This window comes from Boeremia exigua (assembly GCF_020726555.1).
Source record: "Boeremia exigua strain MPI-SDFR-AT-0100 chromosome Unknown C7974scaffold_13, whole genome shotgun sequence".
Taxonomy (NCBI): Eukaryota; Fungi; Ascomycota; class Dothideomycetes; order Pleosporales; family Didymellaceae; genus Boeremia; species Boeremia exigua.
In genome coordinates, this window is record NW_025763530.1 from 268,470 (window position 1) to 294,887 (window position 26,418).

The following is a 26,418-nucleotide window of genomic DNA, read 5'->3' on the forward strand; positions in this document are numbered from 1 at the left end:
GATGGAACAACCTGCTCCACCAAAGAGCACCACGTAGGCCAAGTCATCGCAGGACTGGAATGCATGAATGCGCTGTGAGCAGGACCTTCCTTTAGTGTTGCTGGTTTTTGCACCGCTGCTGATTTGCCCAGCGCTTGAAGTGGTCCTTCCTCCAGCCGCTCGTCCAGGTCCGTGGCTTGGCTTCGCCGTTGACCTCGATTTGCTCTGGCTCAGCGTGCGCGCCGAGGCGCATGCTGCTGCTCAGATGGCACTTGGTGAAGCCGTTTTCGTTCCAGTTGGGCGCTTCAATGGAAGAGTATGACCATTGTAGGCAGTGTTTATTGCTCTCACATGCCTGCTTGCACGCCTCCCACGATTCCTCTCCTCTGGTGGCACGGCTGGCGTCGGCGTTGCCCTCGTTGGCAAACAAGATATTCCATCTGTTGTTGGTGGATTCGGAGGACAGGTTATCCCAGTCATGGCGGGTCTGGTTCAGATCTTCTCGGCCAATGAATTGGTACCACAGATCGGCGTAACGCAGGGTGCTGTCGATTTTTTGCTCTTCGGCTCGCTCCTTCTCGAATTTGTACAGGTGATTCCCAATGCCAGCAGAGACGTGGTGCATCATAAGGACTGGGTCGCACCAAAGTCCTGGCGAGTATGTGACGGTGGCTGGATTGAAGCCCGACACTCCAGGCCAGAAGCTCTTCATCTCCAGAGAAAGCTCGGTCTTGAGAAAACTCTCGATGAAATGGAGGGCCGAGGGGTAGTCTGGAAGCCTGGGGTCCCAGTTTTTGAAGTTTTGCAGCATGGTTTTCCGGTCTTGGAACAGAAGTCGCATTGTCTCGCCAGAAAGGATGAAGGAAGTGCCACCAGCTGCAAAAGCGTCCGGCACGACGGCGATGGGTGGATTGGCAAAGAAGTGCTTCAGCTTCGGATCGTGCTGGCTCAGCCAATCCAGCAAGTTCCCTCGGTCGATGAAGGTCTCCTCGTCGGTGAAGGCGTACCAGTCCCGCTTCGGGCGGTATTCCCAAGTGCTCTCCATGGCCCTAAAGAGCTTGTATTTGGCCAGGGCCGTCAGTACGGCCTGCTCTTTCTTCGGGTCCTTCTCCTGGAGGCTGCTCGGCGGGAGGCCCTTCCGCGCATACTCTCGCTGCCGCTTGTACCTCGCCAGCTCGTCTGTCTTGGCGACGTACTTGGCAGGATACTTCGCCAGAACATCGAACACCGGGAACGGTCCGATGTTGATCATGGCGTCTCCCATCAGCAGCAGGTCCTTGTGGTGGGCGGGGTCGAGACAGAGCAGGGCGGGCGCAAGCTTGGTGAAGGCGTCTTGTTCGGCGGTGGTGACGGTGACGATCAGGCCGTCGGCAGAGACGCGGTGCTCGCCGAGGGCTGTCGTCGCCTTCGGGCGCTGGCTGGGCGGCAGTTCCTCATCGTCGTAGGTGACCGGCCAGCCCTTGATCCAGCAGAAGGCGTAGACGAAGGCGAGGAAGAGCAGGAGGCGCGCCGGCCGCGGCACGATATGCTGTTTATTGGCGAGCATGGTCGCGGGCAGCGACGTGTCTCATCTGCGTGCAGGCGACAGAGACCCGGGGTAGTGGATGGGATTTGGTCGCAAAGTTGCTGCGACGTCGAGAGGCGTCAGGGGATGGCGCCCGCTGGCTCCGAGCGCCTAACCCGCGACTAGACAGCATTCCGGTGGGGCTCGTCCGTATCTCGAAAACGCGCGGCAGACGCACTGTTGCGCCAGGCCGGGCGACGTGCCCTTGGATCACATGACTGGCCGCCTCGCTGCAATGCACGATCCATGCGTGTGCGCTTTCGCCGGTCGTGCCTGCTGCGCTTGGCAACGCGCCTGCACCATCGTAACCGAGCCGGCGACGATCCGGTAGCGACACCGGGCGGGGCCCACATGCCGTCTGAGCCCTGGAGAACGGGTCTGACAGACAGCCAGACGAGACGCGCCGATAACGCCGTGTTGGAGGAGCGCATGGTCCGCAGCCAAATGCAGCGTTGTCGTGGGATGCAACATCGACTGCCGTCAGCAGCCCAGCAGCCGCCCCGCTCCCTGGCGGGCGTGCATGGCTTGTGTCGCCTGAGACTTGACAATCAACCGTCCAGAAAGTGACAGGGCGAAGAAGCAAGTGCCACTAAGCAGCCAGCCACTCGACTTCGTCAGGTACATCTACTTACCACTGTGCCCCGTCCATCGCCCGTCTCCCCAACTTTCGCCGTCCAGAATCGTGACACCTGCTTCGCTCCTCTCTGCTCCCTTGCATCTCCTCCGTCTCGGGCGCGCAATGGATTTTTGAGTTCGTCGCTCAACACCAGCGTGACCCCCGCATGTTTGCTCCTTGCAGCGTCCACATTCCTGTTTCAAGTCGCGCACGCCGACTGCCGACCAACATGTCAGGCTTTGTTTCCGAGCCCTCTGTCGCCCCTCTGCAGCGCAATGCCCTAGCGATCCAAACTGAGATGGACGCCAGAGCAGCAGCTAGGATGATGAAAAGCCCGCACTACAGAAAGCATCTTTTCACGTCCATACCGGAACTCTATGACATGTCCTGGTACATGCTCCCCGAGAGCTTTGATGGCCGGGCCTTGATAATCTCTTCCCATGTCGGCAACGGTGGACATCGCATTCTCGCACACGTAACCGAGGAACTGCCACACGAGGTTACTTACATGTACATGAAGTACAAGAGAGATGCAAGCGGAATCGAAGTAGTGACTTCTTTGAGGTCAATCCCGGTTCGAGCGGTCAGCATATATCTCACATTTGGTGGCACACTTATACATCCGTTCGACAAGGCTGCCAATAGCGGAGACTGCGCTGAACGAAATCTTTCAGCGCTCACCCGCTGGTACAACGCGGGCAGTTTGTTCAACGGTTCCGACGAAGACGCCTACCACATTTTCGCATTGGAGTTGAAAAAAGCGCTTGCTTCGATAAACAGCGACGGAGCCCTGGACAGAAGGACCAGGCGATCCCGCAATTCAAAGACATCTGGACCGGGCGATGACTTCGACAACTACCTGGATAATTTGGAGTCGGCCGCTTCGGACAGTGGAGACAGCACATCCCCGGATCAGCAGTGGCCGAGCGATGCAGATGGTGACGCCAGACCCTTGGGCTCTGTCCAAGATCCGGGCGACGATGTCTCTCCAACGGGTTCGCCAGATAGGCTCCATAGCGGGAGCCCTTGTTTTGTTGACAATGTTACCGTCAATGTACGAGACCAATCTGCCAATGATAGGCTTAATCAACCGCTCCTGTATCGCCAGCTCGAGGAGGCAGCCGTTTCGGATTACATCTTCAGCTTAATCCGTACCATTTCGTTGGTCCATATCAGGAAGAAAAGTTACAAATCCTGTGCCATCTGCATAGGTGAGGATGGAGAGCTGAACTATGCTCACGCGTTCTTGGAAGATAAACAGCTCAACCCTGAGGTTCATGTCTTCTACAAGCTAGAAAAAGACGAAAACCCGAAACGGTCCACTGTCTCGGTGCCCAAATCAGTTGAAAGGATTCTGCGCCCACCCTACAATCAGGCAATCGTAGAGAATGCTTCAGTTCGGAAAGGAGAACATTTTGACGGCGGTGATTATTTGCTCTTGTTCTGCCAGTTTATATTTGCCGTCAAAGGCGAATTGCCCTGGAGTGCTTTCGAGAGTCAACACAACAAGAAGATCCTGGACATGATTGTCCATGTGCACAGTCGCGAGCCCCAGCCTGACACTCGATTACCGAAAGCCACTCCCTCAACAGCACGAGGGCGATCCACCCCCTTTCGTATGGATGATTCGCCACCACCTTCGAGCTTTGGTAAAAAGAGAGTGCCACCAGATTTTATTAGTCTCAAGTCGCCTACGATACTAGGATCAGACTCAGCTTACGGGTCATCTACCCCAAGTGTTGCACATACCTATTCGCCCGTTGGACGAGTTCGAGCACGTCGCTCTGTGCACTCTGCTGATCCCAGTGTCTCGACAGTGGCCACATCCTCAGCGTCAAGTCGCATGGCCAACACCAATGCGTCCAATGACATAGTTCACGTCGACGATCAGGCAGTCACGGCTATCAGGAGCACACTGCCCCAGCAAATCGGCACTCCACGGGGACACAAGCGAAGCGCTGAGAATCAGCTATCTGACATCCACGCACGTGCTGAAAGACTGAGAGAAGCACAAATTGCCGATCGGAAGAGGAGAAGGGACGAAGAGAGAGCTAGGGTAAGCGCTGAGCTAGCAGCCATTGACGAAGCCTGTGAAGCCGATGTCAAGGCAATTCATCAGACACCCGACATTGAACTTGTGACACAGTTTCAATGAAGGCGTGTGCTTTTCATCGGGGAAAATCAATGTACTCTCTCGCTAACCGTAAGCGATGTTGAGTTCGCTGGGCTCATACCCCTCTTCAAGACAATGGGGAGTCCTGGTGATGTAAAGCTTAAGGGCTGTTTTCTGGACTTTTCCCGCACACGACGCAAGTCCAGAATCTCACATATGAGCCAGGAGTAACGAATTTACGAGGGGCTATGGCCGAGCTCAATGTGGATGGCTTCATTCTCGTGTGTGATTTCCTAACCACTCACATTGTTATCTGCGTTGAGTTGGATTTTGAGAGGAACAAGATAGACGGATCTGGTATGCAAAAGAAGACGTCTGGTCTTCAAGCTAGTCAGGACCGCTTGGCATGTGCTCGCTCAACAGGAGCGAGCCGTATGGTGAATGTGACGCGGTTTGACCCTGACTGCAGCACACGCTCGCAACAGCCCATCTGCGATTCAGCCAGATGACCAGGTGCTCCAGTCGGCATGTCACCGAGCCAGGAGGCCTTCGTACCCTACCAGAAGAGGCAGGGTCGAGCAGTGCACACGGGCGACGAGTGTCCTGCACACACAATTACATAGTAATCACGAATCTCATAGGATCTGATTGGCAGACCCACACAGGCACGTTAGTGAACCAGGATTTGCAGACCAGAGCCGAAGGACCCCGAATTCGTATTTTCTCTACAGTGTACCCTGCATCCCAAAACTACAACGAATAATCACAACCCAGAACTCCAACCCAGAACAAAATGAACCCCTCTTCTAAATGCCCTCTTGTACAACATATCTATCGTACAACAGGTTCTGTCCTTGCTGGCACGTGGTGCCGAAACCCTGCGTCGGTTAGAATGCTCTTCAGTATGCTAGAGAGTGCGGTGGTGCTCGTACTCTAGTTGGAGACGCATGAGAGGCAGCGCAGAAAGCACGCTATCGCGCAGAGCAGGCCGCCGTTGGTGGGCTTCGTTGTAGGGCCCTTGCGGCCGCCGCCGCCGAGGAAGCGGCGCTGGTACTTGCGTTCGCCGGACATTGTGGGTGGGGTGGTGGTGGTGGGTGTGGTGGTAGGGGTGGAGGCGGTGATGGCGGGATCTGGTATGCTTTGCTTTGCTTTGGAGGCGGTGTTGGATGGGATCTTTGGAGCCGGTTGTTGGTGCTGGCTGGATTGGTATTGGGTGTATGCTTTTAGACTGTATGTCTTTTAGTTTGTGAAGATGGAATAAGAGAGGACACGGCATTCCTTTTGTATATTTCTGAGAAGCGCTCGTGAGGCAGTCTCTGGTTGCGGATTTGCGAACCACAGCAGATCTGCCAGCTGGGAGTGCGAGTCTAGGAGTGGTTCTGGTCCCTTGAGTTATGATAATTCGGCTTCTGAGATAACGAGGTTGACTTTTATCACACCGTTCATGCCTGTCCTGCACCTCATAACAATGGTTCTTGATTTCAGCATATTCTATCAGGCAGTCGAAAGCTCAAGGCGGGTCGAATTGTAACCTATCTCTGGTTCGGGGTCCCTGTAAGCACCACATATATATAATATGCCTCATTATTGCTACGTGAGACCCACTTTCCCACCAATCCTCACGACTAATTCACGATCTCGCCATCGAAGTCCCCACCAAGTATCCCACTCGTAGAGGTCTAGGGTTCCAGATTAACAAAAGGTTCATTCACTGCCCCAGGACTTCAAGAATTCGAGTCTTCGAACCGCTGTAGCTATATCAACAATAACTCTCGACAGCTAGAATGCCTCATACAGGCTCTTCTTCGAGACTCGAGTTGAACAATGGTTCGAACAATTCACTGAATTGCATGGTCATCATGGTTCGCTATCTTTTCCCTCGACCCAGCCGGTTATATCTTGGACTCTGAATTGTCGTATGCGTAGAATCTCGTCGAACTGTTTGGCCTTTCAGAGACTGCTGCGTGAAAATTTAGTTCGGCTTTTTGTCTGTGCTGCAATGAACCGCATTGTCGAGGTGCGTCAGCGACGAGATATTGCAATCGGTGTGGACATTGATCACATCGGCAGTGATCGGACCTCTACATATCATCATCAGATACTGCTTCTCCGGCTCACTCTAAGTTAGAGAGTGGGGAGGTGGAAAGGTACTGCTGCATACCATGACGTGACGGTATCAGCACTACATCATCCTCCTCAAACCCGATGAATGAAAGCGCAGTCGTGAACCTGACCCGACCCTCCAATATGTCAAGCAAATCATCACATAAACTGAAATAGTTGGGGTGCAAAAAAGTTCGAATTATATACAAGAAAATTAAACCACAAGTCCCCATACCACCGACCGCCATGCTGTCCATCGGCCCAAGCTCAAACCATGTGATCCAACTCCATGCCGCAGCCGTTCTCAAACCCGAAGGCGAGATCAGGCGCGGCATGGAGTTGATCATGTCGATGCCAGTATGATGTAGTGTTCCGATGGGAGGAGACGAGAGGTGTTGTGATGTCGGAACTGACTCGACCCAGAGGGGAGCATAGCTCTGACAGATACCGATGCAAGATGGAATGATCTGAGGAACTTCGGCTTGAATGTGAAGGCCTTTTGATGATAAAGAAATCCGCTGTGGACAAATGGAGTGGGTATAAGGCGCCGTATGTATGCTGCTAATGTCTTCGGCAACGGAGAAATGTGGAGCGCCGTGACCTGGGTATAGAACTCCGACGAATGCGTGCGTGCGACAAAGAGAAGACAGATGTTGTGGCGCCTAGTGTCGAGCCACGAATATGGCGACGTCGAGCAGCGCGCCTGCCGTGGCGATTGCAAGGCGGCCCCAAGGAACGGAGGAGAGAGCGAACCAGCCTACAGCGGCTGTGTTACACACCAATGAGGTAATGGTGGATTCGCCAATGTACCGGGTATCTGGTGGTGAGATGGCGGTCATGCGGAGTGAAGTCGATGCTTCTGACACGACGTTGTCATAATCAGCAGCGTGTTCAGACGGTATATAGTCTGTGGCAGGGCTCTCGATTTGATCATCCAAATGAGCAGCAGCGGTGTGAGTGACTGCAACCGGAGGGACCTCACAATGGAGGCATTCATGGGCGATTACAGTAGAGGAGGTGCCATATGGCTCGTGGTGATCCTCGGTAACGTTGCGGCGAGCAGGCGACCCCGGTGGTGTGCATGACTCGACTTCAACTGCAATTTCGTTAGACAATGGCTTGCCAGTGTGACATTTTGTGTGCTTACAAGACTGGCCATGCTCCGTCACCGAGCTTGCTTCTGTGTCAACACCAACCATTGTAGGTTCAGATGTCAGACCACCTTGTTCGATAGACTCGTTGACGTAGTTGTGTTGGATCCTGGTGGCAACGTCGCTCAAAACATCCTCAACACTTGAGTCAGCAGCGATGCGGCTGAAGTCACCAAAGCCGGACGAAAGGTAACTATCGTCAGCTTCAGTACTGTGAGCGGGCACATCGATGATGCCGGTGACTGGGTCGTACTGCTTCGAGTCAGTTGGATGGCGACCATGGGATTCAGTGCTGTGACTTACCTCCTCCACATGACCCTTGTACATAGTAGCTTGCACCTTTGGAGGCGACCCAGGTGGCGTCTGTGCCTCATCCCGCTCCTCCTCGGAAGAGCTGTCGTAGGCCATCACCGGTAATGGGAGTGAAGGGAACATCAAGCCGCGATGCTGGATGAAGTCACCCTGGCTGTCGTCCTTCCAAGTCATCGACAACTTGAGCGGCGAGGGCTTCATCATCATTGGCATCCTCAAGTTAGCCCCCATGCGCAACTTGGTTGCGGTCCAGTTGGACGAGTATCGGACACGCTCTTCGGGGTAGGCGTAGCCATCTTGGTGGCTCAACTCAACATACGCAGGGCGCAAATCCGGACAGTACCAAGAATGCGTCACCTTCTGTGCATATGTTGGCAGGTCATCTTGATCGAAGTAGTCATCGAAGATGCTGGAGACTGTCGAAGCGGACGGCTCCTCGTCCTGACCCTCAGTGGTGGGTGCGGGAGGGAGCTCGTCACGGACGGATGTTGATGCTGAGACATTGGCAGCAGCTTGGTACACTTCGAGGCTGAAGTCGTCCTCGTCGTCATCCCAGTTGCTGCCCGAGGCGGAGGTGTACATGTACGAGGCCATGTTGAGGGAATTGGTATGTATGTGTGAAAGTTATAAGTGTAATGGATGCAATGGCAGACGAGAATTGATGAGGGAGAAGTGATGTCGAAGCTGCGGTTGTTGTTTGGGGAAAGGTGTGCGTGCGCAGAATTATATATCGCAGTGGTCAATGTGTGGGTGAAGAGGTGGCTGCGCAGGCCTGTAACCATGGACGACGACTGGGAACAGTGGGTCGTGCGGCTGGGGAAGCAGGTACCTTCACTCTTCACTTCAGGGCTGTTGGGGGAGATCGAGTGAAAGTATCTCTGTATGTGCTTGCTGGTGGCAGCGCGAACCAAACTTGTACGCACACGAGAACCATGGGTCAACATACATTGTGCATCTGGCACATTAGAATATAACTCCAATTAGCAAGAATTCCCAGTTCAAAATATTGTGATCAATGTGAATGTGCAAAATTGAAGATATCGAGGTTCTGCTGAGGGGACCACCCAAACCCGTTCGTCACACCGCCAGCAAACATTGTGTTCGTATCACCGCACGTTTGTACCAATCGCTGGAGCATCACCGGGTGCAATTGGGTCGGGCAGAATGATGTGTGAGAACGTCAAGTATAATATTAATGCTATCTTCGGGGTCCGATCCAGGTACCAGACAATGAAAACCAAGACAAAGAGGCATTGTGCGTCCAGCTTCGACATTCGAAGCGCACAAAAGAAAATCAGGGTATTTATACAAAGGAAATCGATGGCATGATGACCGAGTCTGCTTCATTGCAGACGGTGAAGATCTCAATTGAGCAACACGGTCTCATAGGGGTTGCGGGCGCTCCTGGCAACTGGCACAATGCACCGAACAGTCTTCCCGAGCTTCTTAGAAGAGTGGACAGCTCGACGAGCACCTTGCTTTGTCGCATTCGACATCGCATGGACTCCCTTCTTCACAGCACACTTCATCTTGCTGCTCCAGCGCTGTCGTGTGTTGGAGCGCTGTGCATCATCCAACACTGGTGATGACGGCTGCTGCTTTGGCAAATCATACCGAACATCATCGAAGGTGTGCTGCTCCCTTTCAGCAGATGGTGTCGAGACGTTGATGCAATCGTTGGTGGAGGCGTAGGTAGACATAGCCGCTGCTTGCTCTGTCGCTGATGGCAACAGAGTCTGAACCTCAACGACTCGTGTCAAGTGATTCTGTGTAGCGATCTCGGTGCAAGTGGATTCGCTCGAGGTAGCAATCGTATACTTCAATGAAGAATCGTGAACTAGCGCTGAGACATCCGTCGCCTTGTCGCAGATGTCTGATGTTGAGAGACTCAGGATGGGCATGCTTGCTATGCGTTTCTCATCTGAGTCAACTTTGCAAAACACTCCATGAGATTTGACCTGAACATCGAGTGTGTCGATCAGTCGCTGCCGGTCTGACTTGAGGCTCTCGTTGGACGACTTCGTCGTGACTGAAGTGCGCTCAGAGGAGAATGAGACTTCAGCGGTAATCGAGTCGCGCGAAGACCGGGTACTCAGGACACTTGCTGGGTGACTATCACACTCACTCAACGTTGCTTGGGGGCTGAATCCTGAAGGACAGGCTAGAGATGCAGCTGCCTCCACTGGTGACTCCGTCGATTCTGCGGCGTTGTCTGTGGTGTCGGAAGGGGACAAAGGTCCTTCGGTGGCGACCTTGTCTACTTCCTCAAAAGCTCGCGTGGTGTTATCGACTACAACGAACGTCGCGTCGCTGCGTGGCTGTCTCACAGATACTGCTTGTTGCCTACGTGCTTGGTGCCGTTGCACACAATGCTCGATGAATTCGTCGTGGGGTGTGTTGAGAATCTGCAAGTAATCAGCATTGTTGGTGATAGCCAGGTCAAGCTTGCATACCTTCAACAGCGCCTCTTCGGTCATCGAGGGTGTGGTGTAGTTGGAAGATGGTGTGACTGGAGGTGTAGGCTCCGCATCATCGCCCAAGCCAACGAAGACCATGCTTGGCTCAGAAACGCGCTCTTCATTCTCGTTGATGAATGTTCCATTTGTGAGCCATAGATCGTCTTGTGGTTCGGCATGAAGAAACTTTTCAATCTTGAAGATGCACTCCTCAGAGCATTGAGTTTCTGATCGTGCCGGCACCGTACTCAACAGACCGTGGCGTGTCAGCGGTCCATACTTTTCCTCAATCAGGCAGACCAATCGGTCTCCCGGGCTCTGGTCGTCTTCGACCTCGAGCTCGTAGTTCTGGTCGTTCTCATCCTCTAGATTTTGGTCATCGTCGACCTGAACCTCAACGCGCAACGACGACCGCCCATGCACTGTGCTCTGCCCACACTCCCACTTCAGGTATTGCCAGTCGCGATATCGCGAGACGCTATGGACACTACCATGCGTCAACACGAAGCGCTCCTGGAAGTCCAGCTCGGCATCCATCGCATTGTAGCCAAACTGGTGGTCTACAATACGGCCGTGGCAGTGGGGGTGGTCTGCGGAGTGTGGGTTGCGGCAGTACATGGGCGGCTCGTCGTCGATGACGTTCACGAAGCCGTCGTTGCTTTCGATGTCCTCATCGACTTCTGAGATCGATTCGAGAGTAGGAATGTGTGGCGGTGGGGGAGAAGGTGTGTCGAGGTCTTCCCTCTCGTCCGAGTCTGAGTCTATGTCGAACTCGTAACCAGCAAGGGAAGTTTCCTCCTCCTTCACACCTTGGCTACGTGACAGCCATTGCGGCATGTCGTCAAGCATTGTGACAGGATGCTCGACGAGCTGGCTCGGTTGATCAGCATGGTGGCCCTCAACTGGGAAGTTGCAGATGCCCTTCAGTGTCTCTGAGTTCGTTGGTTCACACAGTGCTTCCTGGCTTTCGCCCGCACTGTCGGCCTCAACGATGTAAATCGTCTTCGTGCCCGTAGGCTGCGATACTTCACTGTGCTCTTTGTCCTGAGCTGCACAAGCACCGAGGAGGAAATCTTGAATGTCGCATTTCGCCGCGGGGTTCATTCTGAACAGTGAGAGGCCAGGGCCGCGCCAGTGAACGGATGTACCTAGGCCTGCGAAAGAAGTTCGGACCGGGCGAGGTGGGGTCAGGTGCTGGAAGGGGTAGCGTGCATCTTGACACAGGAAGGAGTTTTGGGGTGATGTTGAATGCAATTCAACGCGCCTCGAAGGCATTGGAGCGACAGCTTTGGCGCAAGTGAGGAAGGTTTCTGCAGGTGAGGTTTCAGAGGCGCGAGGCCAGGTAGACGCTTGTATGAGAGGCTGCTGCAGAGCTGGTGAGCGCTCAATGATGACGGCGCTGCAGGTCTTTAGATGAGTATCAGACATATAGATGTGAGCAATCTTTTGCGAAGCCGAGAAAGTGCATACTGAAAAAGCTGTTGTTACTGTGAATGAGAGTTTAATATGGAAAGTTTACTGTGGATGAGAGTTTACGGCAGTTTGAGTGAAGCGCAGGTTCGAGAAGAAAGTGGGTACGTGCCCGGAGTTCCCCCGAGTGAATGTTGCCTTGGGATTACCGTAGCAACGCAACAACGAAGCAACGCATGGCAGGTGAAGCGCAGCAATTGCTCTCATGCTACCCTAGGTTCAACTGCAATGTACGGGTTCGTTGTCGTGACCAGTTCATTGATTTGGGTTAGTGCTCTGGACAGTGAGCTTCACTGCAAGCGCCTTACTCCTGACGACGTCAATGCTAGGAGCCTACAGGTGAGCAAGAATCAGACGCATGTAAAGTCCCAGGAAACTCGGTGATGTCAGACAGATAATGTATTTGGGAGATGTACACCTATGATTTTCCATGGCAGCCATCTTCCCCCCCGGTCGTGGACTGCACATATCATGTCGACTTCCTGTGCATGACCGTCGCAGCCGCCTGCGACATGTTAGCATACGACCACCTATCCATAGCACACCCCCTGAACATACCTGATGGTTCGGGAAGACCAGCGTATCAGCAATAACGACATTCTCCCTCCTCGCAGCAGCAAAAACAACCACCTCAGCAATATCGTCTCCAGTCAGGGGCTCAACGCCCTCATAAACCTTCTTCGCCTTGTCCTTGTCGCCGCCAAATCGGACCACACTGAACTCTGTCTCAACCTGCCCAGGGTCAATCTCAATAACGCGCACGCGACTGGCGATAAGCTCCTTGCGCAGGGAGTCGGTGAAGCTGCGCACCGCGGCCTTGGAAGCGCAGTAGATGCTACCGCCTTGGTACGGCTCGCGACCGGCAATGGAGCCGATGTTGATGATGTCGCCACGGCCACCGTCTGGGCGGGCGAGGAACAGGGGCAGAATGGCTTGGGTCATGGCGATCAGGCCGGTGACGTTGGTCTGGAACATGACGTTGATGTCAGCTTGCTGAATCTCGGGGGCCTTGTCTACACCCTTGACGAGCCCGCTGCGAGAGAGTTAGCTCCTCTGATTCTAAGGTTCTGGGTCCCGAAAGAGCTGATCACATTGGGCATGATATGGGGAGACATACGCGTTGTTCACGAGTACATCGACCTCCTTGAATTCCGCTGGCAGGTTGCCAACGAATTGGTTAATCTCGTCGACACTGCTGACGTCCAGCTTCACAACATGGACCTTAACGCCCTTTGCCAATCCCTCAATTTCCTTCTTGACTTCCTTCAACGCTTCCTCGCGGCGAGCTGTGAGGATGAGCTTGAGGTCATCGGGCTGTGTGCGCGCGAATTCAAACGCGGTGCTTTTCCCGATACCGGAGCTGGCGCCGGTAATAAGGATGGTCTTGCCAGCGAGGCGCTTTGCTTGGGAGGAACTCATTCTCGTGAAAGCTGTGGGAAGGTTCAATTGCTGTGTAACGGACAACGAGAAGCTCGAGACGCGGGGTTTATGAGCGATGAGGCTTCGGGAAAATGTGTATGTGTGACGGAAAAGGTTTCCTTTGCCCAGAGAATTCATGTAAGGTACGAGCCGTGATAGACGGCAAAGATGGGGCAGCTGGTTGCTTATGAAGAGTCCTGGTGTTGATAGGCGGAGCTGCGGCTATTCATGGCTGTGGAGTCGGGATTATTAGGTCCGTAGGCTAGCGGGAGCTTTGACGTGGAATTGGTGGAGGGGTCATCACGAATTCTGTGGAGGGGTGGTCGTCATTATCCAACGTCCTGCGGTATCGCAGACGAAAATCTGGTGTCGTACAATGTCGATGTATACAAATGATTCATTTCACAATGCCATAGGCAGATTTTGTTTGGTCGTTACTTCATTTCATTAATGCCGCCGCAGTGGCTGGTCATTCTTCACATAGGGTATCTTAGCATCAACCTTTTACCGGCACGATGCAATTAGGCCTTGCCCTTGCGCTCGAGCTCAGCCTGCTCCTCTTCCCTCAGCTCCTGGTCGAGCTTGGCTCCTTTGCTGGGCTCGTTGCCGTGAAGCTTTGCGGGCAATGTAGCGTCAATCTTGCGCAGACGGTCCTCCTCGCTCAGCTTGTCATCGTCCTCCTTCTCACGCTTGGCCTCGCGTTCGAGCTTGTTGGCGATAGTGCGCTCATCCTCTGTGGTGGCGTTAGTATGTTGAGTTTGCTTGACGAGCTGAGGTTGTAGAGTCGAGGTATGATCGACTGTGACAATCTAGATGTAGTGACAACTTACTGGCATCGTTGGCCAAGTGAGAGTTCTCCTTGCCCTCGTGGAAGCGGTTCTCCTTCTTTGCCTCCTCGATCTCGGAGTCTTTGTAGTTGCGCTGGTCACCGGCCTCGTAGACCTGAGCGTTACCGACGTTGGACTGGGACATTGTGGTATAAAGTGGGATTGGTTTGAAGGGTATTGAGACGAGTGGATTAAGATTTGATGCAATTGAAGTTGTAGATGTGTGAGAATCGTAATGTTTTGACGCGTGCAGACCCTTTATAAGGGTCGTGTGCGACGGTTGAACGATGACGTATAGTCGCGCATTTACCTATGATCTCATCTAGTGGGGAAGCCCACGACCAATTCTTCAGCATCCACAGTATTGAAAGAGAAACGCACTGCGGGACGATGATGCGCTGTTGCGGGATAAAGTGGGTTGTGATGTGTACCTGGCCGATTCTTGCTGCCGTGTATCACGATCTTCCGACTTCGTGGCGATGTGCGGCTTTGCCGTGAATATGGCGACCCACACTAGCGGCGAGTTACACAACTTCTTCAATTTCTGAGCTCCTTCGGTAGGTATCGAGCTGTTGGTTCTTGGTTTATTCACAATCTATATTGACACATACTTTATGCAAAACTGCGCTCGGTCAGCCATTTGTCCACAAGAGCCAGTGCCTCCTTTGGCTTGTCGAATGGCACTAGATGTCCCGCTCCATTGACAGTGCTGAGTGCAAAGGTCGTCTCCCTACCACTGGTAGTCTTAACCTTGACTTCCTTGAACCAGCCAATCTCTTGTGTTCCATCCTTCCATGTCTTCTTGCTCTGCGCAACGAACGCCGGCTGACCTTTCCACGGCATTGAGTTGGCCCACTGTAGGTTGCCGGCAGTGTTACACGCAAGATCCAAATTGCCCTGGTAGAAAAGCACGTCGATGCCGTGCTCTAATAGGTACAGGACCTGCGGCTGGGTGCTGAGGCCCCCGTCATTTGTCAAGGAGAACGCAATTGCAACGGCCTCAGAAAAGACACTGTAGTTGCCGACTGCTTTTGGTACGTGCAGGGCTTCATACACCCAGGGTAGATTGAGGTATTCGCCAATCCTTTGGATCTCGGGGTAGCAGAGATCATCTCCTGTCTCACAAGGATGCGTAATGTCGAAGCGGTTGCGGCCTCCCGCGCCGGATTCGCCATCATAGTGCACAATCACGCCGTTCCAGCAGACCTCCTCGCCGGCAAGACATATTGCTGGATCAGGGTGATTGTAGCAGACACGTGCTATTTCTAGGCAGCGAGGAAGATGGGTGGCCATGATGTCGCAACGTGTCTGGTTGAAGACGGGTTCCTCGAGGCCGGGGTTCGTTGTGCAAAGCGTCTCCCAGTAGCCAAAGGCCGTGTCGAGAGGGCTGACGTAGGCGTTGCCAACGAAGATCGACTTGAGGTTTACCTGAGGTCGTTTGGGGTAGAGCTGATTCTGAGACACGATCTGAGCGCCCAATGTAGGCACATAGTGACCCTTGTTCATATTAGCTGAATGTTGATCATTAGAGGTATTTACGACACTTACAGCATAGCTTTCGCCGGTAATGTGAAACTCATTATGCTTCAGTTTCGGGAATATGTCGCTCGTGAATAGCTGCAGAAAGTGATGCATATCCTCCGCAGCGGTAAAACTGGTTGCAGGTACTGGTATGCCCTCATCGACATAGCTAAAGCCAACTCCAGCTGGCTGGTCGACATAGATGACGTTGGCGTTCTTGCTCCAACCGTATTCGTTGTAGACAGTTCCATTGCCATGCTCGTTAATCAAGCAAGGACCATTTTCTTGGAGCATACCGATCATGCCCGATCCGCCAGGACCGCCTGTGAGCCATAGCAACAACGGATCTTCGGACGGCGTGTTCTGCGACTCGAAATACCAGAAGAAGATGTGCTTGGCGCCAACATCCAGCCAGCCGGTGTACTGCTTCGAGTGCGCATTGCAGATTGTGTCGTTCTGCTGCTGTTTGATGCGAATAGAGTGATGCTCCGAGAATTGGCTGTGGAAAGTCTGGAAGCCCTCGACTTCTGGGGTGGCTTGGAAGGGTATCTGGGATAGTTCGGCAGAGGCAGCTCCAGCCGCAAGCAACACCGAGAGGAACCTCATCTCTAGAGGTGAACTGTACAAGCAGGTCAATCGAGTCTCAATGGAATGCAAAATCAACAATCGCCTGTGTGATGACTGGTGTTCAAGCGTCAAGATAGCAATGCTGACATCTAGGTAGCACGATACCTAGTATGTAATGGCGCTATCTCGGTACGACCTTCCCTGCGGCTCGGCCTTCGGTTTCGCGCCTGCATCTTTCACACTCACCATTCCTTCTCCCACGCGCCACACGCCGACGGCAGCTCTGTTCCGCGAAATAAACGCGTCATTGGACACAACAACGCTTTTTGGACCATCGTAGACCCCCACCACCACCATCGACCGCGACACTCTCCCCACACCTTGAAGCTCCCGCCGCAGCTCCCCCACTTGCTCAGCATGCCGTACAACAACACCCCAATCGCGCCCTCGAAGGAAGTCACCGGCCATGTGTCTCTCCCCCGTAAGCTCCTGCCATGTTCGTTCAAGCACTCACCCCGCTGACCGCCCCAGTTGCCCGCGTCCAAAAAATAATCCAAGCCGACCCGGAGCGCCTGACAGTCACCAAGAACGCCTCCTTCGCCATCGCCCTCGCCACCGAGATGATGATCCAGCACCTCGCGGTCACAACCCACAACGTCGTCAAAGCCGAGCGCAGGCCCCGCCGCAACATCCAGTACCGCGACGTCAGCGGCGCCGTCAGCAAGACCGACAACCTCGAGTTCCTGGTCGATGTCGTGCCCAAGACGACGCAGTACGGCGCGTTTCGCAAGCGCAAGGCTGTGGAGGAGGGGAAGGAGGTAGAGCCGACACCGCCATCGGAGTCTGGGCCGCAAACAAAAGAAGCGAAGAGGCTGTTGGCGCGGATCGTGGCAGAGACGGCGGTGGCACAGGCGGCGGCAGCAGAGGTGGCTGCGGCGAAGACAGCGGCTGTCGACACTCCGTCAAGTGGCACGCAGCTGGATCCACTGGCGCGCGTGGAGCTCGTGCCGGAGACAGAGGCTATGGATGTCGATGGCGCAGCGGGCGAGGACAGAGTCGCGGATAGCGAGGGCGAGGAAGATCCCGCAGCCATGCAGATTGAGATGGAGATGCGCGGGCCGCCGCGCGCGAACGGGAAAGGGAAGGAGAAGGAGAAGCAAGAGAGCGTCGCTGCGCCGCCACAGATCAGCTCGGGCGGCTTCACGGCGATCAACGGCCGGTGAGGTTTCAGCGCTTAGGAGAAACACATGGTTTGGTAGCATTGCGTATTGGCGTTAACGGCTCTATACGGTCTCAACACGGAGGCACCATCACACGAAATCACTCAACACCAGACGTGTAGAAAATGAAGTGCTTGCGCGTCGTATCTATCTGTCTGTCTGTCTATCTACTCCCCGGCCTCCCCCGATCTTCCAGCTCCTCTCCCTCGTCTCTAACCCGCGGCGTCCGTACCACCACTGGGCTGTCTAATCGCACCGCCCCACCGCGCGACAACCCCATTTTCCCCAGCACCCTGCGCCACGCCCCGTCAACGCCGCCCGCCACGCGACTCAATATATTGTACAGCGCCTCCATGCGGTCGTCCTCGCCGATGCCAGCGCCGCCGTGCCCACCGTGCCCCGCTGCCTCGACTTTGAACTGGTACTTGAGGCAGTCCTTGACGGTGACCAGACCGGTGAGACGGCCTCTGTACTCGATCAAGATCGCCCTGGGGCCCATTTTCTTGAACAGCTCCATGACGGTCTCGAGGGGGAGGCGAGGGTGCACTGTGAGCGGCGTGGGGTCGACGAAGCGCGTCAAATCAATGTGGGTATCGTCAACGGGGGCGGCGAGCGCGATGCGCGACGAGGACGAGGCGCGGGAATCGGTGCGCGCCTTGTCGAGGGCGTAGCGCAGCTCGGTGCGGCCGATGTAGCCGAGGAGGGTTTTGGAAGCGAGGTCCGTGACTACGGGGTAGCCCTGGTATGCGTTATTGTGCATGGTGGCCTCGAGGTTGCGCAGGGTGAGGCCGTGAGCGGGCAGGCAGGCGGTGGTCGTGGACATGACGGCGCTGACGGGGACGCCGAAGGTGTGGTCTTCTTTGTTGTCCAGAAAGGGGTAGCCGTTGAGGTAAATCATGCGGTCTGCGATGCCGCCGTGGCCGAAGCGCTCGCTGACGGCTTTGGTGACGCCGACGACGATCATGGTCGGAAGGATGTAGGTTAGTGCGCCGGTAATTTCGAACATGATGACCACAACCGAGACGGTGATGTGCATGATGCCGGAGAGGGCCGCTGCGGCACCGAGGAATGCGTAGGTGCCGGGTGTGATGCAGGGCTCGTCGGGCAGGCAAGCGCTGAAGAAGGCCGAGGTGGGAAAAGACTCGTGCAGTGCTTCAACAAGGATGCCAATCATACGGCCAAAAGCTGCGCCGACGGCCATGCTGGGTACAAAGATACCGGCTGGGACTTTGCAGCCGAACGAGATGATGACGAGGAGGGTGCGCAGCGTGAAGGCCAGGAAGAGGGACAGGATCATGTGCCAGCGCTGGTCGCGGCTGGTGGAGTTAGCGATGTGACACTGCTAAAGAAGAGATAAAGCGAGAAGACCTACTCGCACAGCTTGTCATAACCGTGTCCACCTTCGCACTCCTGGAATAGAATTTCCATGCTTTCTGTCATGTCAATGCGCAGAAACATGTTCGGATAGCATATGATGGCCGTCACAACAGCGAGGACCACTGCCTCGGTGACGGGGTAGGCGGACAGGTACTTCTTGCGGAAAACCTGCATCTTCAGGTTCCACTTTATGACGAAGGCGCCGTAGAGGCCGCCAAATACGCCGATGACAAGGTAGAACAGGATCTCGAAGAAGTGCCACGAGCGGTCGTATCGGACTTGGAACATGACGAGCTGGCCGGTGCGGAAGGGGTTCATTGCAGCCAGCACGGCGGTAGCCACCAGCGCACAGAAGTAGCTCCTCCACATGGTCTTGAGCGGGAAGTGGTTGCACATCTCCTCGAGACTGAACAGCACGCCGCCGATTGGACTGCCAAAGGCGACGCCGACACCCGCGGCCGCACTCGCACTCAGAATCTCCCGTGTCTTTGCTGCGTTTCGTCGGTACTTGTCGAAGAAGCGGCTGATGACGTTGCCGGTGCAGACAGCATAGTGCACACTGGGCCCCTCCTTGCCGACACTGAGCCCACTCGCAATCGCCAGTGGCAGCCCGATGCTCTTGATGAACAGCGTTGTGGCGCCTAGAAAGCCCTTCATCACAAATCCCGCGATGATGCACTTCATCTCGCTGATGCCCGAGCCAGCGGCATACGGCGCAAAGCTCTTGACCAGCGTGGCGGCCGTGAGAGCGAACAGGGCCGCAAACAGCATGTACAGCACGTAGTTGACGGGCCACACGGTGCTCCAGCGCTTCCACTCCGGACAGCCGCCCTCGGCGCCCCAGCAGCAGAAGCTCTCGTTGAGATAGAAGGCCGTCGAGCAGCGCCCCAGCTTGATGTCCGACAGCCACTCGGTCACGATGTTGAGGAAGGCCGCATTGAGCCCGATGGCGGCCCCGACCAGCGTCACCACAATCCACGCCTGGCCCGCATCATACGCCTCGGCGATCTTGCGGCGCCAGCGGCCGCGCCCACGCCCAAGGAACACGCGCCCGGTGTGTGTCGCGGGCTGCGCCAGCCGCGCCCGGCGTCGGGCCTTCCGCCGCAGCGACTCGCGCGCCGCGTCCTGCACCCAGTCTATCGTCGTGAAGTCCTCGTAGCGCTTGATCTCGGCAATCTCGCTGGCAATCGCCGCGTCGGCCTGCGCCGTCGACGCTGCTTCGGCGTCGTCGTAGTCATGGCTCTGCGCCGATTGCGACGTCGTGCGCCGCCGCAGCGAGGGCGCAAAGGATGCGGTCCGCGCGGCGTTGGGGCGGGCGCGCGAGCGGGAGCGCGAGGCCGAGGGGCGGTTCATCGCATTGCGTGGGCAGTCGGCGTGGGCAGATGGCGTGGTCCGGCAGCAACGTGGCGCGTCGAGCTGACGTTTGGTCTAGGTATGCCAGGTGGAGAAGCAGCGGAGCTCTCTTTGCGGAGGACGCGGAGGTCCCAGGCCCGTGCGAGGGCCGTCGCTGACATGTGCCAGGGCTGGCGAGAATCAAACACTATGTATCTGTCGTTGGGAGGAGCTACGAGGGCTCCTGGGGTCTTCGGTCTCGTGGATGCCGAAATTAGGTCAGATCCTACTGTCGCGTCCCAGGCATGGCCGATGTGGTTGCAGTTCTGGCTGAGCATTTCCGACCTCTCATGACCAGCTTCAAACAACGAGTAAAATAACAACACCACAACTGCACACCCGAAGGCCCTGAAACTCCACAGGAAGAACCATGTGTTACCAGAGTACCGCAATTTTCATTCCATACGCCGACCACGCCCGACTATGTTGGCACCTCATTCGTCACATCGTGTCCGTACTTTTGGCAGCACTTCGGTAGCAGAACCATCTCTATTGATCTCGTCTATCGCGTTGTTCGCAGGGTATCATCAAATCTCGATCATCTATTCATGTGCTTTTCCGTGTCCGTGAAACTCCTTTCCTTGGGCTGAGCCTAGCTACCGTCTATCATGCATTGTGCCAAGACACTCGTAGATGCTTACTCCATCTCAATGGTGCCTGGGGGCTTGCTGGTGACTGCGTTCATGTTAGCCATCTTGACCCAATATGTCAAGAGCAATCAGACTTACTGTCGTAGACGACGCGGCAAACGCCGTTGACCTCGTTCACAATGCGCCTCGACACGCGCTTAAGGAACTCGCCGTCAAACGGATACCAATCCGCCGTCATGAAGTCGGATGTCTCCACCGCCCTGAGCGCAATGACCTGGTCATGCACCCTCTTGTCGCCCATCACACCCACTGCCTTGACCGGCAACAGCGCTGCAAAGGCCTGGCTAATGTTCCTGTACAGACCCGCCTTCTTGATCTCCTCGATGAAGATGTAGTCTGCCTCGCGCGCAATGCGGACTTGCTCGCGTGTGACCTCGCCCAAGATGCGGATGGCGATGCCCGGGCCTGGGAAGGGGTGGCGCCAGACAAGCTCCTCGTTGATGCCGAGCTCGACACCGAGCGCGCGGACCTCGTCCTTGAAGAGCTCGCGCAGGGGCTCAATGAGCTTGAGGTTCATGTTTGCTGGAAGGCCACCGACGTTGTGGTGGGTTTTGATGGTCTGCGAGGGGCCCTTGAAAGAGAGGGACTCGATGACATCTGGGTAGAGGGTACCCTGAAGCAGCCACTCGATTTCGCCAGCGCTGGGAGTGTTGTGAGCGGCTTGGGCGATTTCCTTGGCCTTCTGCTGGAAGATCTCGATGAAGGTGTTGCCGATGATCTTGCGCTTCTTCTCTGGGTCGTCGGTGATGCCCTTGAGGCGGTCGAGGAACAGGTCAGAGGCGTCGACAACAGTCAGATTGATGCCCAGGCCCTTCTCGAGCGTCTCCTTAACCTGCTTAGCCTCGTTCAAGCGGAGCACGCCGTTGTCGACCATGACAGCGTGGAAGCGGTCGCCGATGGCCTCCTTCATCAGCTTGGCGGCGACGGTGGAGTCGACGCCTCCGCTGACGGCGCCAATGACCTGACCCTTGTCTCCCACAAGCTTCCTAATGCGCGCGATCTCCTGGTCGACGAACTTGCCCATGGTCCAGTCGGTCGTGGACTGGCAGATATCGACGGCAAAGTTCTTGAGGAGAACCTTGCCCTGGGGAGTGTGTGTGACCTCGGGGTGGAACTGGATGCCGTACATCTTCTTAGAGCTATGCGCGATACCAGCGTAGGGCGAGTTGGAGGTAGTAGCGACCGTGACGAAGTTTTCGGGCATGTGGCTCAGCTTGTCGCCGTGGCTCATCCAAACCTCAATGTCGTTCTCAAGGCCCTTGAACAGCTCGTCGACATGGCCGCCGTGCTGCTGGAGGTTCAGGTGTGCGTGGCCATACTCCCTCTTTTCGCCAGCTGCGACGCCAGCATTCTTGCCGAAGTGCCAGGCCATCTCCTGCAGGCCGTAGCATATTCCAAGAATTGGCACGCCGAGCTCAAAGACAGCGGGGTCGACGTGGGGCGCACCCTCCTCGTAGACTGAGTACGGGCCACCAGAGAGGATGATGCCTTTGGGTGTAAAGTCGAGATCGGCCAGCTTGGTGGTGCATGGCAGCATCTCCGAGTAGACGTTGAACTCGCGCAGCCGTCGAGTGATCAGGTGCGTGTACTGGGACCCAAAGTCGAGCACCAGAATGGTGTCGAAGGTCTTGTGCGGAGGCACGGCGTCCTTAATGTCGGTTGTCATGTTGGCCGGTGAATTGAAGCGTGGATGAAGAACGAAAAGGTATGACGAAGAAAAAAAGAGAAGTGTGAAGGGAAAGCAGTGACGAAGACGAGCGCGGGGCTTGCGGTGTTGACTCGGTGCTCTAGCCCTAGTTTTTTTCCAGCCCTTATCGATTGCAGGTATGTATGCCGACGCGGTCTTCACGTTTTGGCGGCGCGGTCGCAACACCACACATACAAGATGGCCAAGCGGAAACAGGACCCAGAAGAGCTGCCCGATGCGCCCGAGAGCAAGGGAAAGGACAAGAAGAACAATGACGAGTCCGATAGCGACGAGGTTTGGCGCATCTCCCACGCTGGTCTGCATGCGCTGCGCTTATACATCGCTAGGACATGGACATGGTGAACGTAGATTTTGAGTGGTTCGACCCCAATCCTGAGGTCGACTTCCACGGCCTGAAAAGCCTACTGCGCCAGCTGCTCGATGTCGACAACCAGCTCTTTGATCTCTCTGAGCTCGCCGACCTGATCCTGTCGCAACCCCTACTAGGCAGCACGGTCAAGGTCGATGGCACCGAGACAGATCCGTATGCGTTTCTGACTGTGCTGAATCTGGAGACGCACAAGGTAATGCTGTGTGCTGTGTGCTGTGGTGTTGTGGTGTGAAGCTGACGCAGCGCAGGACAAGAAAGTGATTCGCGATCTGCACGCCTACCTCAGCAAGAAGGCACCCGAGCTGCTCCCGGCCGCGCCTGCCCAAATCGGCCTCATCTTGACCGAGCGCTTCATCAACATGCCCCACGAGATCGTGCCGCCCATGTACACGATGCTGATGGAGGAGATCCAGTGGGCTGTCGAAGAGAAGGAGCCGTATGCATTCACACACTATCTGGTGCTCTCGAAAGCGTACTCTGAGGTGGCGTCGAGTCTGCCTGCAGTGGGGCAGCCGCCCAGCAAGAAGAAGAAGGCCGGCAAGACCGAGGACGAGACGTTCTACTTCCACCCTGAGGATGAGGTGTTGCACCAGCATGCTGCGGGCTACACAACATTTGACTACGATACCCCGGTGGACGAGGGCGCGAGCGACAGCAAGAGGGCGTTCCAGGAGATGGGCGTCAAGCCGCAGGGCCACCTGGCGCTGATTGAGGCGGGCAAGTTCGCAGGCGCGGTGGAAGCCGTCAAGGCATTCCTCGGTGGTCAGTAGTCATGAATCCAAACGCGTGGACCACATCATTGCATCAGATCCGTGACGCGACGTGACTCTAACTGGTGTTACATTCCTACGCACACAAGCCGAATCTAAGTAAGAAACCAAAGGAAATGGTGATGCTTGCTCCTATTGACACAGCCAGCCCCCTCCGACTCATCTCGCTACTTTACACAATGCGCGAATCTAACCAATGACGACCTTGCCCTCCTCAGGGAAGTCGTACGCGGGGATCTCGAGGTTGAGCGGGGCGGGTCCCTTTCTTATGCGGCCTGAGATGTCGTAGTGGGATCCGTGGCAGGGGCAGAACCAGCCGCCGAAGTCACCCGCCTCGCCGATGGGCACACAACCGAGATGGGTGCAGACGCCTGTTGTTGCTGTCAGTACACGAGCCGCGCCATAGCGTGCTGTGGAGCGCCGTACCCAACATGATCAGCCACTCGGGCTTCTGGACACGGTCGCCGTCGGACTGGGGGTCACGCAGAGACTCCCACTTGGTGTCCTCGGCCTCCTTGATCTCGCTCTCGGTGCGGTGGCGGATGAAGACGGGCTTGCCTCGCCACTTGATGATGACCTGCGCTGTCTTAGCTGCCGCTCTGTGCTATCCGGGTTCTGGCGGTAAACGCACGTTCTTGCCCTCGGGAATGGCGGCGAGATCGATCTCGACCTTGGCCTGGGCCAAAACGTCGGCGGACGCGGACATGTTCACGAGGAAGTCTGTCGCGCATCGCGTTAGCTGGGGTGCTCTCCATCGGACTGCAGCTCCAGATCATCCGCAGAACAGCCAATTGCTCTCCCAGATGCTCCTCAGTGCTCCGAGACCTGATTCCGTCGCTTTGCGGAGCTCTGGCGCGCTGCGGGCGGGCGCGGCGGGCGGGCAAGCTTACCCTGGACGGTCGCCTTCGCGCCGAGAGCAGACAGCGCACCCATGGTGCCGACCATGAAGTACTGGAAGACCTTGGTGCTCTGCTCGCCGTTCTTGTTCCTGTAGGCGGCGAACGAGGGGATCTTGGTGCTGTCGTTGCTGCCCTTGAAGGGGCTGTCGAACGACGACGCCGAGGCGTTACGGGTCTGCATGGCGGTGCAGCCGGCCCGGGCGACGGGCAGCTGGTGGGCGGTCCATGATCGTGCGACGGCACGGGCGCTGTTGGCGAGGGTGGGCATCGTGGGCGCGGGGGGGAGGGTGGGTGTGATGGATGTCGTCGGGGCGAGGTTGAAGATTCAAGCACCAAAAGCACGATTTAGCATCATCAGAAATGGTCGGCGCTGATTGGCGGCGTCGTGCACCTCGCCGCAACCCGGGCCAACGTCCACGGCAGCGCCTGGCGTGCTTGACATGCTTGGTGATAGTCTGCGCAACGTTGCGTAGCTCTCTGGGAGCAGGTGATCTGTGTCTGGAGAGTGCAGATTGGCACCTGATGGCTTGGATGTTTGGCCTGGGCTAGAGGGCGCCCGCAGCCCTCGATCTCCCGCATGCCATCGTCGACGGTAGCATCTGTTATACTTACTTGAGAGCCTGCGCAACATCGCAGAGCTTTCCGTGCAATTGATAGACCGTAGAATTGCACCCAATGGCTTAGACGTTGAGCTGGCTCGAAGGTGCCTGCCCGCAGCCCTTGGTGCCTGCTGCTCGCACAGCTAAGGGCAGGCAAAACGGGCAATCACCTGCTCTCTCACCCCAATGCTATCCAGCAGAACCATTTTCCGCGTCCTCCATAGACCAGCATCGTATTGCTCTCGCCTTGACTCCACGTGCAGCTGCTTTCCTGCCGCCGTTGTTCGCATCATCTCACGGCCAGCATCAACCATGTCAGCGCACCGCAGCGCCAACATCAACGCCGAGCCTGGAAAGGCAGACAATGGCGCGCTCAAAAGAACGACATCAAGCTCGCCATCTCCATTCGAGAAGCCCAATCTCACCCCTAAGAACGAACATCGGCATATGGACTGCACACACGTCCCGTCTGGCGGGCTAGAGATGGCTGAGAAGCAAGACGATACCTCACTATCACTGCAGCTTACATACCGCAAGGGCGACATGTTTGGCGACGTACCAAAAGGATGTGTGCTGATCCACGCGTGCAACACGCAAGGCCATTGGGGCGCGGGCATTGCCAAAGCGTTCAAACAACAATACCCGAAAGCGTATGCAGAGCACCACAGGTTCTGTGCAAAGGAACACACTAAGTCGCACCCAGTGCCAACAGGCACCGCGCAGCTCCTCACACCTCAAGATGGCGCTGAGCAGCACTGGATCGGCTGTCTTTTTACGAGTGCCAAATACGGCAAGGCCAAGGACAAGCCAGACATGATCCTACGAAACACTGGCAGGTCCATGCAGATGCTGCTGGAGCTGATCAGTCAGGTAGACAAGGAGATTAGTCAGGTCCGCATGTGTAAGATCAACAGCGGCAGCTTCGGCGTGCCGTGGGAGCAGACGGAGGCAGTGCTCAAGGGCATCGCACTGGAGCCGCACTGGAGGATCAAGATCGAGGTCTGGGAGCCTGAAGAATGAGCACAGGAAGCGTTGCACGAGTCTGTCGAGCTGTCGAGCTGTCCACGGAGACTACAAGGACCCAGTCAGTATACACACATACATAGCTCCATGATCCATCAATCAAGCCATGAAGTGGATCCTTGCAACTGTCTTTACAATACTTCGTACAGCCCCTTTGACAAGATAGTTATGCGCGGGGCAAACTTCGCCTGCAAATAAACAAACAATCAGAAGGGTCTGCGCCACCCTCGCGACACGCTCTGCGCGTTTCAAGCATAATCCACGTCTTTGTACATGCTGCAGGTGTCTGAAGCTAAGCGCCAATCAACGCAC

The 26,418-nt window shown here is 55.8% G+C and overlaps 13 protein-coding genes across 13 annotated transcripts; 4 read left to right on the forward strand and 9 right to left on the reverse strand.

Annotated features, from left to right (window-relative positions):
• Positions 1-2: 2 nt before the first annotated feature.
• On the reverse strand, positions 3-1,758 carry C7974DRAFT_66962 (uncharacterized protein). The gene has a single exon (XM_046147047.1). The coding sequence runs from the start codon at positions 1,523-1,525 to the stop codon at positions 92-94; it is 1,434 nt and encodes a 477-aa protein (XP_045992008.1). The 5' UTR covers positions 1,526-1,758; the 3' UTR covers positions 3-91.
• A 348-nt stretch (positions 1,759-2,106) lies between these two features.
• C7974DRAFT_66966 (uncharacterized protein) lies at positions 2,107-4,417 on the forward strand. The gene has a single exon (XM_046147048.1). It carries the CDS (start codon positions 2,326-2,328, stop codon positions 4,312-4,314), a length of 1,989 nt encoding a protein of 662 aa, XP_045992009.1. The 5' UTR covers positions 2,107-2,325; the 3' UTR covers positions 4,315-4,417.
• A 788-nt stretch (positions 4,418-5,205) lies between these two features.
• Positions 5,206-8,432, reverse strand: C7974DRAFT_417674 (uncharacterized protein; the record flags this gene model as incomplete). Its single annotated transcript, XM_046144099.1, has 4 exons — positions 5,206-5,500; positions 7,186-7,471; positions 7,523-7,778; positions 7,830-8,432. The coding sequence occupies 4 exons, from the start codon at positions 8,430-8,432 to the stop codon at positions 5,206-5,208; spliced, it is 1,440 nt and encodes a 479-aa protein (XP_045992010.1).
• A 770-nt stretch (positions 8,433-9,202) lies between these two features.
• Positions 9,203-11,722, reverse strand: C7974DRAFT_380330 (uncharacterized protein; the record flags this gene model as incomplete). Its single annotated transcript, XM_046140513.1, has 2 exons — positions 9,203-10,243; positions 10,292-11,722. 2 exons carry the CDS (start codon positions 11,720-11,722, stop codon positions 9,203-9,205), a joined length of 2,472 nt encoding a protein of 823 aa, XP_045992011.1.
• A 511-nt stretch (positions 11,723-12,233) lies between these two features.
• On the reverse strand, positions 12,234-13,183 carry C7974DRAFT_321297 (NADP-dependent l-serine/l-allo-threonine dehydrogenase-like protein ydfg; the record flags this gene model as incomplete). The annotated part of the gene is made up of 3 exons (XM_046138799.1): positions 12,234-12,269; positions 12,323-12,797; positions 12,882-13,183. The coding sequence occupies 3 exons, from the start codon at positions 13,181-13,183 to the stop codon at positions 12,234-12,236; spliced, it is 813 nt and encodes a 270-aa protein (XP_045992012.1).
• Positions 13,184-13,527: 344 nt separating this feature from the next.
• On the reverse strand, positions 13,528-14,196 carry C7974DRAFT_66984 (uncharacterized protein). Its single transcript, XM_046147050.1, has 2 exons — positions 14,014-14,196; positions 13,528-13,916 (listed from the first exon to the last, which is right to left on the reverse strand). Exons 1-2 carry the CDS (start codon positions 14,153-14,155, stop codon positions 13,705-13,707), a joined length of 354 nt encoding a protein of 117 aa, XP_045992013.1. The 5' UTR covers positions 14,156-14,196; the 3' UTR covers positions 13,528-13,704.
• Positions 14,197-14,494: 298 nt separating this feature from the next.
• Positions 14,495-16,204, reverse strand: C7974DRAFT_66982 (Alpha/Beta hydrolase protein). Its single transcript, XM_046147049.1, has 2 exons — positions 15,559-16,204; positions 14,495-15,507 (listed from the first exon to the last, which is right to left on the reverse strand). The coding sequence occupies exons 1-2, from the start codon at positions 16,135-16,137 to the stop codon at positions 14,623-14,625; spliced, it is 1,464 nt and encodes a 487-aa protein (XP_045992014.1). The 5' UTR covers positions 16,138-16,204; the 3' UTR covers positions 14,495-14,622.
• Positions 16,205-16,515: 311 nt separating this feature from the next.
• On the forward strand, positions 16,516-17,321 carry C7974DRAFT_321746 (uncharacterized protein; the record flags this gene model as incomplete). Its single annotated transcript, XM_046138818.1, has 2 exons — positions 16,516-16,579; positions 16,630-17,321. 2 exons carry the CDS (start codon positions 16,516-16,518, stop codon positions 17,319-17,321), a joined length of 756 nt encoding a protein of 251 aa, XP_045992015.1.
• Positions 17,322-17,401: 80 nt separating this feature from the next.
• On the reverse strand, positions 17,402-20,541 carry C7974DRAFT_67014 (chloride channel). Its single transcript, XM_046147051.1, has 2 exons — positions 18,691-20,541; positions 17,402-18,634 (listed from the first exon to the last, which is right to left on the reverse strand). Exons 1-2 carry the CDS (start codon positions 20,046-20,048, stop codon positions 17,482-17,484), a joined length of 2,511 nt encoding a protein of 836 aa, XP_045992016.1. The 5' UTR covers positions 20,049-20,541; the 3' UTR covers positions 17,402-17,481.
• A 183-nt stretch (positions 20,542-20,724) lies between these two features.
• C7974DRAFT_321672 (GMP synthase) lies at positions 20,725-22,403 on the reverse strand (the record flags this gene model as incomplete). The annotated part of the gene is made up of 2 exons (XM_046138814.1): positions 20,725-20,762; positions 20,816-22,403. The coding sequence occupies 2 exons, from the start codon at positions 22,401-22,403 to the stop codon at positions 20,725-20,727; spliced, it is 1,626 nt and encodes a 541-aa protein (XP_045992017.1).
• A 162-nt stretch (positions 22,404-22,565) lies between these two features.
• Positions 22,566-23,620, forward strand: C7974DRAFT_67042 (p21-C-terminal region-binding protein-domain-containing protein). Its single transcript, XM_046147052.1, has 3 exons — positions 22,566-22,718; positions 22,772-23,008; positions 23,064-23,620. Exons 1-3 carry the CDS (start codon positions 22,623-22,625, stop codon positions 23,583-23,585), a joined length of 855 nt encoding a protein of 284 aa, XP_045992018.1. The 5' UTR covers positions 22,566-22,622; the 3' UTR covers positions 23,586-23,620.
• Positions 23,621-23,630: 10 nt separating this feature from the next.
• On the reverse strand, positions 23,631-24,771 carry C7974DRAFT_404094 (Rieske [2Fe-2S] iron-sulfur domain-containing protein). Its single transcript, XM_046142912.1, has 4 exons — positions 24,476-24,771; positions 24,217-24,305; positions 24,012-24,162; positions 23,631-23,956 (listed from the first exon to the last, which is right to left on the reverse strand). Exons 1-4 carry the CDS (start codon positions 24,750-24,752, stop codon positions 23,775-23,777), a joined length of 699 nt encoding a protein of 232 aa, XP_045992019.1. The 5' UTR covers positions 24,753-24,771; the 3' UTR covers positions 23,631-23,774.
• A 152-nt stretch (positions 24,772-24,923) lies between these two features.
• C7974DRAFT_404097 (uncharacterized protein) lies at positions 24,924-26,218 on the forward strand. Its single transcript, XM_046142913.1, has one exon. It carries the CDS (start codon positions 25,270-25,272, stop codon positions 26,101-26,103), a length of 834 nt encoding a protein of 277 aa, XP_045992020.1. The 5' UTR covers positions 24,924-25,269; the 3' UTR covers positions 26,104-26,218.
• Positions 26,219-26,418: the final 200 nt, after the last annotated feature.

Excerpts from the sequence above, each read along its gene's own strand:
- C7974DRAFT_404097 (XM_046142913.1), top strand. The coding sequence starts at position 25,270 with ATGCTATCCAGCAGAACCATTTTCCGCGTCCTCCATAGACCAGCATCG.
- C7974DRAFT_66984 (XM_046147050.1), bottom strand. The coding sequence starts at position 14,155 with ATGTCCCAGTCCAACGTCGGTAACGCTCAGGTCTACGAGGCCGGTGAC. Across the intron at positions 13,917-14,013 it reads TCACTTGGCCAACGATGCCA|AGGATGAGCGCACTATCGCC; the intron begins GTAAGTTGTCAC and ends ACGCCACCACAG.
- C7974DRAFT_67014 (XM_046147051.1), bottom strand. The coding sequence starts at position 20,048 with ATGAACCGCCCCTCGGCCTCGCGCTCCCGCTCGCGCGCCCGCCCCAAC. Across the intron at positions 18,635-18,690 it reads GGTTATGACAAGCTGTGCGA|CCGCGACCAGCGCTGGCACA; the intron begins GTAGGTCTTCTC and ends TAACTCCACCAG.
- C7974DRAFT_66962 (XM_046147047.1), bottom strand. The coding sequence starts at position 1,525 with ATGCTCGCCAATAAACAGCATATCGTGCCGCGGCCGGCGCGCCTCCTG.
- C7974DRAFT_66982 (XM_046147049.1), bottom strand. The coding sequence starts at position 16,137 with ATGAGGTTCCTCTCGGTGTTGCTTGCGGCTGGAGCTGCCTCTGCCGAA. Across the intron at positions 15,508-15,558 it reads TTACCGGCGAAAGCTATGCT|GGTCACTATGTGCCTACATT; the intron begins GTAAGTGTCGTA and ends AATATGAACAAG.
- C7974DRAFT_67042 (XM_046147052.1), top strand. The coding sequence starts at position 22,623 with ATGGCCAAGCGGAAACAGGACCCAGAAGAGCTGCCCGATGCGCCCGAG. Across the intron at positions 22,719-22,771 it reads ACGAGTCCGATAGCGACGAG|GACATGGACATGGTGAACGT; the intron begins GTTTGGCGCATC and ends ATACATCGCTAG. Across the intron at positions 23,009-23,063 it reads TGAATCTGGAGACGCACAAG|GACAAGAAAGTGATTCGCGA; the intron begins GTAATGCTGTGT and ends GACGCAGCGCAG.
- C7974DRAFT_66966 (XM_046147048.1), top strand. The coding sequence starts at position 2,326 with ATGTTTGCTCCTTGCAGCGTCCACATTCCTGTTTCAAGTCGCGCACGC.
- C7974DRAFT_404094 (XM_046142912.1), bottom strand. The coding sequence starts at position 24,752 with ATGCCCACCCTCGCCAACAGCGCCCGTGCCGTCGCACGATCATGGACC. Across the intron at positions 24,163-24,216 it reads CCATTCCCGAGGGCAAGAAC|GTCATCATCAAGTGGCGAGG; the intron begins GTGCGTTTACCG and ends AAGACAGCGCAG. Across the intron at positions 23,957-24,011 it reads CGAGTGGCTGATCATGTTGG|GCGTCTGCACCCATCTCGGT; the intron begins GTACGGCGCTCC and ends CAGCAACAACAG.